Raw genomic sequence first — 14,713 nt, 5'->3', positions numbered from 1 at the left:
CATAGAAAGATTACCTTACTCATTTGTTTCTTGAAAATATGTATTATATTAAATGTAACATTTGACCAACATGGAGGGCATGACTCAGACGGCATTTGGATGTATTTTCGTGTGTAAGTTAAAGAGGAACGTTTTTCTTTTCTCAACGGACTGACTGACAGATGGACAAATTTATGTGATGAACGCATCCAATACAAAACTTAACCTTACTTGTTTATTATTACAGTCTAATCTGCCTGTGGTTGCTAGGGGATGTGACGTCAACAGACAACTGAAGGAAACAAATCGGGCAGTGAAGTGACGCGGCGAACGATTCCATGTTAATCTATCTGCAAAATCCGCCTCCATCCTTTTAATTTGGGACTAGAATGACCTCCGAAATACGGGGAACATCAACTACGCGTCTCGCACAACCGAATGATATCGATATCTTATGTCTTCGTCTCTCAGAAAGATAAAAAAAGCATGTCGACATCTTACATTGTAACAATAGGAACTGGGATCCTGGGGGGTTCGTGCATTGAGGGGGCTGTAAAGGAGTCCCAGAAGGCGGACTAACCGAGGTAAACAAAGGTTAAACGCTCAGCATCAACGATAAGTAGCGTTTAACTGCCGACATCGCATTAGTCCACATTCGCTACCAGCAACATGGAGCTGAGAGTGGGTAACCGGTACCGACTGGGCAGAAAAATCGGAAGTGGGTCTTTCGGGGACATCTATTTAGGTAAGGAGACAAATGTGTTAAATTCAACTTAAAATGTCATCCTTCTTTTGCTTATGCTTTATGGACATGCTTCTAACCCTGTCACAGTCAAAGGGTATTACTATTCATGTCCTGGTTGTATTGACCTCGTTTGGATATTACCTGCGTCTTGCTAACCAAACTTTGTTTGGGCTAACTAACGTTATGTAACGCTAACCGTTAATTCGCTGTCAACATAAAATATTTAACAGTTGCATGTTATTTGAAGAAGCATTGCCGGTTTGTGGCACTGCAGGCTTCCTGTGGACATCAGGTCGGGTTAATGACAGAGGGCCGGTTCAGACCGGTAACTAGTGTCTACCAGGGCCGGGTCTAGACAGGCATGTATGAGGGGGCAGCCACAAATCTTGAGGGGGCATTGTGCTCCAGCACCTAGCTCCAGCACCTAGTTTGAGGGGGCACAACATTTATTTGAGGGGGCCAGGCCCCCTCTTGCCCCTGCCTAGACCCGGCCCTGGTGTGTACCACTAACGTTAGCTAGGTAATTTAGCTAACGGTAGTTCAGCCCTGGATCCGTCACATCGACATACTGCAGAGTCTACACACGACTTGATGTGACTAAGCTTCCACTCACTTAGTTAATCTTTATAAAGGCACTTATGCATGACATGGACCCGTGTGTCTGACGTCACAGGCTGTGCAGGCTGATTCCTTACCCTGTGCAGGCTGATTCCATACCCTGTGCAGGCTGATTCCTAACCCTGTACAGGCTGGTTTCTCCGGTTGGCCTCGTTTACCTGTCAATTGACCATCTGAATTTGCACAGGCGTTATTTAGCTCTCTTACTGTAACTGATCGAGGGCCTACCACCATGCAGCCAGCAGTTACCAAACACAAGCTGAGGGCTAAAACCAATAATGCAGGCCTGGTGTTTAACATGTTACATGTGTGTGGCATTTCAGCTTGAACAACTAAACACATTTTACTCTAAGTCACCACATATTCTCTTTTACTATACTTTGTCAGACTGCATTGAAAATAAGTCACAAAAAATAGTAAATTTCCAAATTAGTTCTGTCATCGCTTTCTTCTCATCTCTGTGGAGTGTTGCACCGGGGGCCATTAGTGGAACGTATGTATTTCAAGCATAGACAAAATCTACATTTGAAAATGTGAGGCTTCAAGCTAGCACGGACCAGTTTTCATTCAACATTTAAAGTCACAGCAGGGAATAATTCCAAATTCTGATGGATAAAACCGAATCAATCTGTAACCAGATGACCAGGTTTCTACGTGGCTCTTGTACTGTGGTTGAACTTTTGGATTTGTCTTTTTCCAGGCACAGATATTTCAGTGGGGGAAGAGGTTGCGATTAAATTGGAATGTGTGAAGACCAAACACCCCCAGCTGCACATCGAGAGCAAGATCTACAAGATGATGCAAGGAGGAGGTGATGTATCGGCTCACAACACTGCTACTCAATGGGTTCCTCATCTCATGTATTCCAGCTGACCTCTTAAGGTTCTCCTCCTCTCATCACTGACATTGAATCAGAATACCAATATTGTAGCCTACATGGTCCTAACAGCTCTACAATGCATTCATATTTTTATTATGGTACAAACACTAATTACCTTATTTTGACTGTTGATGGAACTGCTACAATGTTAGCAAAACCATGCTATATTGAGAGAAAAGCATAATTGCCCCCTGCCAGTGTGAATAAAAGGAGTGGAATATGAAATATGACTTTGACAACTCATGCACATGGTGTCTTCCACTGCAGACGGCATCACTTCATGCTTGTTAGGAGATTTTATTTGTTCCTTCAGCAAGTGTAATTCCTGATTTTAGTGTTCTCACCATTGGAATTGCTTTTGCTCGCTTGTTTTTTCAGTGGGCATTCCAACCATAAAGTGGTGCGGGGCAGAAGGGGATTACAATGTGATGGTGATGGAGCTGCTGGGGCCCAGCCTGGAGGATCTCTTCAACTTTTGCTCCCGCAAATTCAGCCTCAAGACCGTCCTACTGCTTGCTGATCAGATGGTGAGACTGTCTACACGCACGCACGACCACATCCCACAGCGCCCTCTCTGTATCTCACTGTCTACCAATAATAAGCCAGAGCTTCATTGATTATGTGGCCCTGTCTTTGGAATTATGTGTAGTTCAGTGCTGGTACTATTTCAAATAACTTTCAATTTTGTGGATAAATGTTTAACTTGGTCTCTGTATGGAGGAGTCTGAGGGGGATAAATAAAGGGAGATTCATTGCAGCCTCCTACATTAAAATGTATGTTGCATGATACTGCATCAATAATAATAATAATATGGAATTGTAGAAAACTGAACAGCCCAATGGGTTGCATAGTAAGTACTTCTATACTTCTAATTAAATTTGCCTGATTTATAGTCAGGTCTGATTTATATTACATGCTTTTACTTTATTAAGATTTTAAATTTAAGAGCTTTTACTTAGTGGTACTAAGTGGTAGGTTGCGTGGGTCAAAGGTGATAGTACTCTTCATCACTGGTTTAAACCAGTTTCACTGACTCTGTCACTTTGATGATTGGTGAGTCTGAGCAAACAGCTCTCTCCTCCTGAATGGATCATTTGGTTACCAGCGTTGTAATTATGCCCAATTTAAACTTCTCTCACATCCTAGCATTTATTCAGACACATCATCAAACTCATCCATGGAACCTTTTAATCACCCTCTGGATTTGAAAATGGCTGGTTCAAAACAAATGACATGCTACAAGCAATTTCCCACTATGCAATATATGCCCTTTAAAAACAGGTGTTGGGTAAGCAGAGGGCGGGGACGAGTCCTTGGTGACCTCCACACGCTCTCAACTAAGCAACACTGTTCCGCTTTGTAGATCTTTGACCACGTTGATTTATTATTGAAAAGCTGTTTATTTTGGGAGGAAAGCAGAGCCAGGCTCACCACTCTCACTAACGGTACGGGAAACACTGCATTATGGGTAAGGGTGTAGAAGGAGGTGTCGAACAAAGCCGCGAGCACAGCTGTTAGGCTGCTGCTGGCTGGAATATTGTCATAACGCAGTGAAGTGACCCGATAATTCTGCTCTCCTCCTCCAGATCAGTCGCATTGAGTACATTCACTCCAAGAACTTCATCCACAGAGATGTGAAGCCGGATAATTTCCTGATGGGACTGGGCAAAAAGGGCAACCTGGTGTACATCATCGACTTTGGCCTGGCTAAAAAGTATCGTGATGCTCGCACACACCAGCACATCCCCTACCGCGAGAACAAGAACCTGACTGGCACTGCCCGCTACGCCTCCATCAACACACATCTGGGGATTGGTACATGAACACATTACTGCAAACACACAACTTAAAGGTTTCTTTGCTTCTCTTCATGCCTCCTCGTCCTTGTCTCCCTCTACAGAGCAGTCTAGGCGTGATGACCTCGAGTCTTTGGGATATGTTCTCATGTATTTTAATCTGGGCTCGTTGCCCTGGCAAGGCCTCAAGGCCGCCACCAAGAGGCAGAAGTATGAACGGATCAGTGAGAAGAAAATGTCCACCCCTATTGAGGTGCTTTGCAAGGGATACCCCTGTGAGTATGAACCCCTTTATGAATTGGTTATTGCATGATTCTATATTTAGTCATCGAGAGCCAAGAAGTCTTCTCCTTCTCTCACACAGCGGAGTTTGCGACCTACTTGAATTTCTGTCGTTCCCTGCGCTTCGATGACAAGCCAGACTACTCGTACCTACGGCAGCTCTTCAGGAACCTGTTCCACAGGCAGGGCTTCTCATATGACTACGTCTTTGACTGGAACATGCTCAAGTTTGTGAGTAATAAACAGCTGGAATGTTTGAGTGCTGGGGTTGGCCCCGTCTGCTGTTCTGACCCTGTTCAGCACACAGGGAGCCAACCGTGCCGCAGAGGAAGCGGAGAGAGAGCGCCGGGACCGGGAGGACAGGCTGAGGCACGGCAGGAATCCAGTGGCCCGCGGAACACCCGCTGCATCAGGACGACCACGAGGAGCCCAGGAAGCAGCCCCACCCACCCCTCTGACACCCACCTCACACACAGGTCTGTGTGTTTTTTGTTCCCACTCAACAGTAAAATTTTGTAACTGGGTACATGATCATGTTCTGGATTACAGCTTTTTTTATACTTGTTTCCTTGATTTGTATTGTTGATATACAGTAACGCACTTTGGCTTATTTCAGTTTCAAGCTTCTTTTTTTCTTATCAAGATGCGAGATTTGCATAAGCCGATGAAGCATATTCTTAGATTCCATTGTGATATCCGTTTTGTCCCTATGGTCCATAGCAAACACGTCCCCCCGACAAGTTACTGGGATGGAGCGTGAACGGAAGGTCAGCATGCGACTGCACCGCGGCGCTCCCGTCAATGTGTCCTCGTCAGACCTCACAGGACGGCAGGATACGTCTCGTATGTCCACTTCGCAGGTACAAGACACCGCGAAAGACTCACTTTCTCCCTTCTTAGTGTCTCTTAACCCAGTGGTCCCCAACCACCTGGCCCACGGACCGATACTGGTCCATGGGTATGAAGCCGAATCAATGTCAAAATCACAGAACGCCAATCAAACAGCCGTCCCACGCGAGCAACTTGCTCGCTCACTGTGTAATCGAAAGGGTGTTTGAATACTCCTTTCTAGGTGTAACAAGCTCAGCTGGAGGCCACAGGTCACTCGTGTGCACTCAAAATTGGCACGATGTGTAGGGATACTAGTCAGAGTCAGACATATATTGAATATACAATCACTGCATACACTGTACTGTACACTGTTTGCCCCCTATTTGAGTTACTGTGTGGAAGTGTGGGGTAATACCTACAAAAGCACCCTACAGGCAATATGCACAATTTTAAAAAAAGCAATACGGATAGTTAATAAGGTGGGGTACTGTGAACACACAAACACATTATTTCTGAAATTAAATATATTAAAATGTATGAACTTAAAAGATTTTAAAACGTTACAGATTGAATGTTTCCTGAGAGTAGGCTGTTTCTTGCTTTAAATACAAAGTTGGTTTAGCGACAGACTAGGAGACTATAATTTAAGAGGGAGACTGAAACTGAGGCAACCAAAGGTGCACTCTACACTCAAAAGCATGTGCATATCGGTCTGTGGGGTGAAGTTGTGGAACAACTTACCAGATAAGATCAAAGATTGTAAACATATTGCACAGTTCAAAAAACATCTTAAATTGTACACATTAGCCAAATATGAGGTCTGTGAAAATATTCAGTGATGGAAATTTTAATTGTATTTATTTGTGCGTGTGAGTATGCGTGCGTGTGTGTGGGTGAGAGAGTGTGCGTGAGAGAGTGTGTGTATGTATGTATGATATTAATCTTCAAAGTAATATATACTAATTGAGAATATGGATAAGATAGGGGTGGGTATCTATAAGCTTTTGCTTCCCTCTACTCCTTTTCTTGAACAAAAGGTGACTTTTCGAATTTCATTTTGTGGTCTATGTCTATGTTGATTTTTAAATTTTTTAATGTCTACATGTTCAAGAAATAAAATGCTTCAAATCAAATCACGAAACTTGAACCTCCTCTGCTTGCTCGCAGTTTTCTTTTTGACCGTAGGGGGGCAGACCCAGTCACTATGGTATATGTACATCAAATTAGTTACACACCCTGTCTTTGGATTGGCTGGATTTCATCTCTGAGTGTTATGCATTCCCAGGACTGTGGAAGCCGGTCTTCCGCACTGGCCGCAGAATAACTCCATATGCGTTTGGTGTGGTAGTCACACGATGTGGGTTCTGACTTGACATATTGGGCCTTCTTTCTCCCTTCCCCAACCTCAGAATAGCATTCCCTACGAGCATCATGCCAAGTAGACGCTCGCCACGTCCTTGTGTGACGGCGGCAACACTGGGTGAGTCCTATCCCTAAAACTCCAGCGACGCATGCATCCAGATTCCACTTCCAGATGGGCCGCCCTCAGAGTCTGCCGTTCCACCCAGACACAGAAAGGGGAATCGGGGGGGAACACCAGTCCCTCAGCAGTGGGCTGTGAATGAGCATGCGCTTGTCGATGCTATCACATCCATGGTGCTGTTGATAACCTCATAGCCAGTCAGATGGTGACTGTCTGAGCAGGAGGCTCCTCTGAGAACTGGATTGGATAATGCAATGTACCTCCTCTGGTTTCACGCAATACCCCTTTTAACCATCTCTGTTGCTAGGTTGCTTGCACGGTTGGTGTGATGCTTGGATGCCCAGCCTACACCTATTGCTTCCTAAAAGAATGTGCCTACCTCCACCCAGCCCTCCATTCTTGTTGTGATTCTTGTGCAGATTTCTCCCTCAATAAGTGCATGATAAGAAGTTGTGGCTGAAAGCACGTTACCAGTTGTTCCCAAGGGGAAAAGCTCTGTCTCCATGTCAGTTTGACACTCAAAGACAAGGAGCAGGCGGAGCTTGGACAGTGGGTTTAAGCCTGCATCCACCGTCCATCTGTCTGCTGGCATGCAGTCATGGTTTCATATGAGCCTTTACTACACTGGCAGTATAGTACGATGGCGCTCAACCTGCACCACATCGCACATGGCTGTCCCAGTTTTCTGTGTTTTGAAACTAAAATATCTCCAACATAGGACCTGCTGAGTTGGATAACTGTTAGCACTCTCCTCCTGTATGTCCAATTCCCATTCTGGGGGAAAAGGGAACATGGGGACGACGTCATTGCTGAAAATCAGTGCTTGTAAAACGCGGTGGGAAACAAGCGGAACATAAACCTGATGGTCCCCACTGTAATGGGAGAGAGCTAGCGCACGCGTTTAACAGCTAATGAGAACAGACTACTAGTAGTGTCTCCACAAAGGGATCTCCTCCCAGCCAGGCATGGAGAGGAGAACAATAACCTGATAGGAGGTATTGTTAATGCTATTGTTCTGGTAATATCCATATTCAAATCTGTCTTAAAGGTCTCCTTCACTATATCTGTTGTATTTGAGCACCGTCACTGGCTGCTGGCTAACACATCATGGCCACCTGAGCTGTGGGAGCTTGTTCCTGTCTTTTTGACAGCATCTACCCTATGGGAGTAGTAAAACATATTGATCAGTGCTATCAAATATTGGGATGCTCCCCCAGTGTAGTTCTAACCCTTCCGATTCTAAAGTGTGTGGTATGGGCTGAACGTGGCTATTCTAGGTTTTTGGCTGTTTGTGTGTGTGTGTGTGTGTGTGTGTGTGTGTGTATGTATGTTAGGACGGTCAGTGACGTGAGTGTGCAGGTTTCTGCTTTTCACCCTCCTGCTTCCTGTTTCCTCTAGATGGTCTCCGCTGTACCGACTGCTGGCGTCCATCTCCTAGCTCCTCGATGAGCCCCCACAATGCACCTTGGCTGCACAAGCCCTCCTTTCTCCCGCCGCCCCTTCCTGTTCCTGCGTTCTGGTCTGAGCGACAAACACTAAACCGCGTTGAATGGACAGTGCGTGTCCAGGACTGACGTGGCCGGTCTTTTCTAGGAAACTGAGGACAACTGCTGTCGTCGATGGCGCTCCATTTCCACGATCACGTCTGTGCAGTATGACAGTTCACGCCAGATCAATAAAACTCTTGTGTAAGATGCTAAACCAGCAGGTCTTCATAATCTAAAATGATCTACATGTATGAGTAGGTTTTGGGGTGTGATGCTTTCCACTGATATTTTTAGGTTTCAGTTCAACCATTGTTTCTGTCTTTAGTTATCTTTATTGACTATATAGCCATGTGTCCTGAATAAAAACAGTACTTGTTTGCATGTTTTTGAGGTGTGTGTGAGGCTCGAGTGCTAGTTGAACCCATGAGTGTACCAAAAACTGCTTTGGTGTCTTTGTATCCATTCATTTGTTGGCAGGATGTTGTGCGCCTGTTCTCCTGCCTCGAAGTCACTTTGTTTGCTTTGCCGTCAACGGCTCAGTATTTGAGGCAAACTAATATTGCCACGTCACTGAAGACACATGCTTTGTGAATCGTTCCACTGCAGCATCACTCTTTTGCTTTCTCTTCTAGTTAACACTATTGGTAGGACTCTTCTCGCTGCGGCTCGTGTTCATTTGAACTTTAACCCTTGACCTCTTGGTCAGCTGCTCAACACCTAGTGAATTATGGAAGTGGCAAGCTGTGCAAGTCACTTTCTCACATTTGTATTTGTGTACTTAAAGTGTAAATAAATTACTTGTACCTTATTTTTCTAACTTGTTCCTGTGAATGAAGTGGAGAGAGGATGTGATTCTGTCGCTGAATAGAACTGGATTGCTGACATTTGTGCACAAAAAGTTTATTTAGGCTGTTTGAACTCGAACCCGAAACATTAGAACAAGACATTTAGCACACCAGTACAACACAGCAGGTCGCAGTGTAACTGCAGTAAGACCTTTGGGGTGCGCTCAACTTGACATACATTCATCAGCTGAGTACACAACACCAGTGCAGAATGTCAAGTTGGTTCAAGTATCCCACAACGACACCTAGTGGTGGAGCGTCACATTACAAGTGAGCAAGGCAGGGTTGGTCGGACCCTGGACACTACAAACACAATTGTCAAAACCACTTTTTCAGTGTGAGTTGTCATTTAATTCTTATTTTACAGCGCAGTACAGTATCTCACTGTCCGTCCTGGTGGAGGCAGTGTGCTAAAGGGTCAGGGAGGGGGGGGGAGCTGGACGCTAGGTAGACGTACAGAAAGACCTATTAAAAGAAATGAGAACATCTATACAATAAATAAAGCAGAATAAATATACTTGAATGTGGAAGTACAAAGCCTGTTCCATTCATTTCTTATTTAGAGAAATCATGTATCTGTATATATTTACGTCACATGAAGCAATACAGGTGAGTTCATATATTATAAATATAATGTACATCTATCCACACACATGTGAGTGTGTAGGCTTTATATATATATATATGCCAAAGACCCCCCCCCCCGCGCCTCCAGTACGCTTTGTGACCTTTTGGTGCTCATTGATCACTCGTGTTATTCTACATAACGATGCGTTCGTCCCCGGCCTTCTGAGCACTGTTTTCTCCCATCTGTTTTCCCCTTGGCTCCTCTTCACCTTCCTCATCTTCCTCACCCTCCACCACACAGTTCAGGCCCTCCTCCTCTGTAGCAGTGACCGCCATCTCCATCTTAGCCTCTGGATGCTCCTTTCTCCTACTGAGGCAGAGGAAGTTACCCAGGGCGATGACGATGGCTGACAGTGTGACCTCGCAGCCGGCCAACAAGAAGACGTGCATGTACTGATGGGTGGTGTCCAGGAGGCGACCTGTTGGGGAGTATGAGCACATCAGTGTGAGTACTGGTTCCAAACAAGCTGGACTCACAAAGAAAACCAGATACGTCAAGGAGAATATAGCAACAACAACAATAACCGGTGTTTAGTGGACATTTGTGTCCATTGATATTGTTAAAGATGGTCGCTTCAGTCCATGGTTTAGTCACTGGCACGCAAAGAGGAGGGGGCTGCCTAAAGACAAACATCTGGATTCTGGAGAAGTGGTCTCCTCCCTCTACAGAGCAGATTGATTCAGTTTGTTCATTGCTTGCTAACTCAGCACCTTCAGTAGAAGTTTAAAGATGTGCTACTTGGAATCATCTCCCATTCAGGTCAAACCTCATCATTATGGGATAGTTCTTCATTTAGATTTTTGGAAATTCAAAAAAACTAAATCATAACATAAGTAAATTTTTTGTGGATGTGGATGCTGTGGGACATTAATTTAAAGTGTAAATTAAAGTGGCAAGGGCTAATAGTGTTTCACCTACCATTATCATTTATATTTTTGTTATATTTCCATGCACGGCTGTTCCACACTGACACGAATATGTTGCTCGCAGCAGCGGAGCAGAGAGCACCCGAGTGACTTACAACCCCCCCCACACACACACACACAGTGAAGTCAACTCTGTCAACACTGGCCTTGGGACGTGATGGTTTCATCACAGAACAGTCCTTCAGTTTGTTCCGATAACGTGGTTTGTATCAACACATGGAATGAAGTCTCACACACACAATCCCTTCATGCTCTGACCTGCTCCAGGAGGTCCCAGCAGTACGGCAAACGCTTCCATCAGCAGAACCAGGCCAATGGCGCTGGAGAACTTCTCCGTCCCTACAATGGTCATGAGGACCTCGAACTGCAGCGCCCCAACCATGCCGTAGGACATTCCAAAGAAGATGCAGAAGACCACCAGACCGTTATAGTCCTTCGCCTGCAGGGGGAAGAACATAGGATTCCTGAGCATGTTTTACAGAGGACACACACACACAATAACCTGCTTTTAGAATGTCCTTGTGTCCCTGCGTGTGCTGCCTATTACCTGTGATCCTACAAGGTCAGTGATCCCGTTAAAGAGCATAGCGAAGCTGAACAGGTAGACTGTCCTGGGCCGGACCCACTTCAAGCCTGCAATGAGTCCTGACGCAGGCCGAGCAAACATGTCAACAAATCCCAAGATGGTGAGCAGCAAGGCGGACTTTGTGTCCTCGTAGCCCAGGCCTTTAGCGTAGCTGACCACAAACACAGGGGGCACGAACAAGCCCAGCACCATGATAGACGCTGCTAGGGTATAGATGAGGAAACCCCTGTCCTTGAACACGCTGAAGTCCAACAGCTTCTTCTTGGGCTTCTTCACCTCGGCAGCCACGACAGCGCTTTCCTCCAGCTTCTTTGGGGGCAGCAGGGGCCTCATGAGGGCCCCACAGGCACAGCAGTTGAGCAGTATCCCTCCCAGGATGAGGAACCCGCCCCTCCAGCCATACTTGTACTGGAGAATCTGTCCCAGTGGGGAGAGGCAGCACAGAGCCACAGGGCTGCCCGCCGCTGCCAAGCCATTGGCCAGAGGACGTCTCTCACTGAAGTAGCGATTCAACATTATGAGGGACGGTTGGAAGTTCAACGCTAGACCCAGACCTAAGAAGACACACGGTATTAACACGTTGAATCAAAGAGGAGTTCGACATACGCTGTGAGACTATGGATGGAAAACTTCTGAGTGGCAAAAATTCAAAAGCATTTAGAAATGTAGTAGTAGGAGTTGATGGAGACTAAGGTGTAGCATGCAAAGGTATTTAGGGACCTCTGATCTGTACCTGTGATGACTCCAGTGCACAGGTAGATGTGAATGATACTGGTGGCAAAGGAGGCCAGGATCATTCCCAGCGAGGCAAAGAGCCCTCCAACCATCATCACCGGTCGACAGCCGAACCGGTTCACCAACACACTGCACAGAGGGCCTGCAGAACCACAGCCACAGTAAGCGCGCGCGCGCGCACGCACGCACGCACGCACGCACACACGCACACACGCACACACACACACACACACACACACACACACACACACTTCTACCTGTTCCATACAGCATGGCCAGCAGTATGGACGAGATCCAGGCCGTGTCACTGTAGCCGACGTCGAATTCTCGAATCAGCTCTTTGAAGAAGACACTGACGGCCTTGGGGAAAGCGTAGGAGAAGCCGGTGATGACGAAGCCGCCAGCCAACACCGCCCAACCCCAGCCGCCGTCCGGTGCCTTCACCCCGGGAGGTCCATCGTCCACCACTGCTCCTCCCATGATGCTCTCTGGATGCTATGTCAAGGCCAGTGGCTATGAACCCTGTGGTAGGAAGGCAGAGTATCCTTTAAGTTGTGCCATCAGTCATGTGACTTCAGACTGTAGCCACGTTTCCTATATTTTTAAACAATGTGCCAATGTGTGTGTGTGGTTGTTTGCTTATCAGTGCAGAGCAATGCTTTCAGCTGCTGATGTTACACAATCCACAAATCAAAGGCTGAATGAAACATGGAGATCAACAAACAGCAGACAACCATTTAAACATTGAGTACACTCAAAGGCCTGCGTGAGCAGTGAAGATGACAGCATGTCAACAGCTCATCCCCACACACACACACACACACACACACACATCATATTCATGTGCCAAAAGTGTTACTCACACTGGGGGTGTCCGCTGGCTGGAACATTTAACTTATACTGACTAAGTTCAATAAGCGGGTGTTCCCTCCACACATTTACTGTATTCAGTTCTTTGACCGCATGCACACCCCGATTCTACTCCCCATCCCCCACCGGTCACATGACCCCTCAATGAACACACACACACGCCACTATTTTCTTTGTTAGTTTGTCAATACTGTGCTCCAGACATTCCTACCTGCTTGACCTTTGTTCTGTTATTCTGTAAAGCTGGGTTTTAGACCTGCAGCCAGTTTCTGAGCTCCGCCCCCCCTCCTGCCCCATAGCTTGGGGCCCCCATGTTGAAACAAACAGCACGCCCCTGTGATGGAGTGATCATCCAGGGAAACAAACATGGCAGCTTTCAGTGGCCTGGTTCATTTTTCATTTGTTGTCTCTGTCCTTCAGATGACCTTAAGGGATGCATCAGCATGGCACCATAATGTCCTTTTTCAATATCACAACATGAATCACCTCCAACAGCAAACATCGTATCTTATCAGATCATCTTTTTACTTGGTTCATCCCACTTAAATGACTTGTTTGGCAGAGAAATAACCAATTTACCTACACTCCATTTTTTTCTGTCATGATTTAGCTTCTGTGAGCTACCTCGAATCCCCTTCCCACAGTGCCCCCCACGTCATGACCCCAGTGTGAGCCACACAGCATTCTGTCAGGGCACCCACGTACTAAAATAAGACGCTTCCATTCCACCCTGCAAACACACACAGATATGCAGATGAAAGGCACTTGGTAGTGATCCAGCATTGTGTGATAGTCATAGACTTAGAGACACAAAGGTAACAATCTGACCTGTGTCTGACAACACCATCCATTGCCAGACATATTTCTCCAACAAAATTCCACTCAATCATTTTGTTGGTTATAATGTTCTGATCTGTGAAGTTGTCTACTGGAGCTTTAATTGCATGACCTTTTTGATCAATAAATAATCAGCTCAACATGACCACTGGTCTTCTCTATTTGAGGGCCCCCGACGGACAGGTCACAGCATCCAAGGAGACACTCGTTATCTCCGGGGGGAGCTGCCAGACAGAGAGCCGCGCGTAGAGCTGTTTGGGGTGAGGGTAGTGAGAGGACACATCAACACGGACACTAGCTGGGGACCAAACCACCGATCCTCTGATCGAAGAAATAAACTTGCTTCACCTGCTTATAGGTAGGGGCCAGTTGAGTGATCAGGGTACTGAACGATGTACTCCATGACGTCCTGCACATGACAATAACTCATAGGTCGACCCGAGAAGTGATCGTGACGTCACCGGCTCCGCTATGCAGCCGGGCGCACGTAGGCAGCCGGGCTCCTCATGCAGCTCACTGGAGAAGGATGCAATCACCCATCTACCTGGAAACGTCAGTCACATCCAGCCATCGGTGGTTTTCCTGGTCTTTGTTTCAGGTCTCATTTGGTGTTTCGTAGCCCATCGGTTTTTTCTCGAAGTCACAGAACAGTCCACCGACCTGTCCCGTCCACCAAGGAATACACCCGCTGCCTACTCCTCCATGTCCGCATGCTTCCATAACATACACTGTCCAGAGGCTAAGAACCTTCCACACATTTATTATGCTGCCATTTAATACCTAAATATACATGTGAGTGTTTAATCAGCAGCAGCTCTGCCTACCTGTTACTCAGGGACCTGCGTACATAGAAACACATTCCAACAGGTTCTAGCAGGCTCAACACAGACCAACACAAACACCCAACATTCATATAAAAGACAAGTCCTCATGCAGTAGCCTACCTGCTGTGATGCTGTCTTCCTCCTTCACACACGCGACTACATAACCGCGGGGGCGCGCCCCTTGCCGGATTTATCATACGGGTGCGCGCAGGAACCCTTGCGTAAATCGCTGTAGCTGGGGAACATTTCTACAGACGTACAGTTGCCATTGACAACGTGTTCATCTCACTGTAACGAGCACTGTTGGGCTAACAATGTTAGCTAGCGTTACGTGTCAAAGAGTATGAAGACTGAATCCAA

The 14,713-nt window shown here is 46.3% G+C and overlaps 2 protein-coding genes across 5 annotated transcripts; one reads left to right on the top strand and one right to left on the bottom strand.

Annotated features, from left to right (window-relative positions):
* The first annotated feature begins 258 nt into the window (after nucleotides 1-258).
* On the top strand, nucleotides 259-8,910 carry csnk1db (casein kinase 1, delta b). Of its 3 annotated transcripts, none has more exons than XM_037463018.2 (10): nucleotides 259-724; nucleotides 2,043-2,153; nucleotides 2,601-2,749; nucleotides 3,810-4,038; nucleotides 4,124-4,294; nucleotides 4,384-4,532; nucleotides 4,609-4,777; nucleotides 5,022-5,161; nucleotides 6,547-6,612; nucleotides 8,014-8,910. In XM_037463018.2, the coding sequence occupies exons 1-9, from the start codon at nucleotides 649-651 to the stop codon at nucleotides 6,595-6,597; spliced, it is 1,245 nt and encodes a 414-aa protein (XP_037318915.1). In that variant the 5' UTR covers nucleotides 259-648; the 3' UTR covers nucleotides 6,598-6,612; nucleotides 8,014-8,910. The 3 variants fall into 3 exon arrangements, with proteins under 3 accessions (XP_037318915.1, XP_037318917.1, XP_037318916.1); XM_037463020.2 differs by having other exon boundaries at nucleotides 6,542-6,612; XM_037463019.2 differs by lacking the exon at nucleotides 6,547-6,612.
* Nucleotides 8,911-8,981: 71 nt separating this feature from the next.
* slc16a3b (solute carrier family 16 member 3b) lies at nucleotides 8,982-14,603 on the bottom strand. 2 transcript variants are annotated; one of them, XM_037463015.2, is made up of 6 exons: nucleotides 14,474-14,603; nucleotides 12,080-12,344; nucleotides 11,821-11,964; nucleotides 11,049-11,641; nucleotides 10,760-10,940; nucleotides 8,982-9,993 (listed from the first exon to the last, which is right to left on the bottom strand). In XM_037463015.2, the coding sequence occupies exons 2-6, from the start codon at nucleotides 12,300-12,302 to the stop codon at nucleotides 9,707-9,709; spliced, it is 1,428 nt and encodes a 475-aa protein (XP_037318912.1). In that variant the 5' UTR covers nucleotides 12,303-12,344; nucleotides 14,474-14,603; the 3' UTR covers nucleotides 8,982-9,706. The 2 variants fall into 2 exon arrangements, with proteins under 2 accessions (XP_037318912.1, XP_037318914.1); XM_037463017.2 differs by lacking the exon at nucleotides 14,474-14,603 and adding an exon at nucleotides 14,074-14,451.
* Between the last annotated feature and the right edge of the window lie 110 nt (nucleotides 14,604-14,713).

This window comes from Pungitius pungitius, chromosome 21, assembly GCF_949316345.1.
Source record: "Pungitius pungitius chromosome 21, fPunPun2.1, whole genome shotgun sequence".
Lineage (NCBI taxonomy): Eukaryota > Metazoa > Chordata > Actinopteri > Perciformes > Gasterosteidae > Pungitius > Pungitius pungitius.
This window is presented reverse-complemented; position numbering and strand designations above follow the sequence as displayed.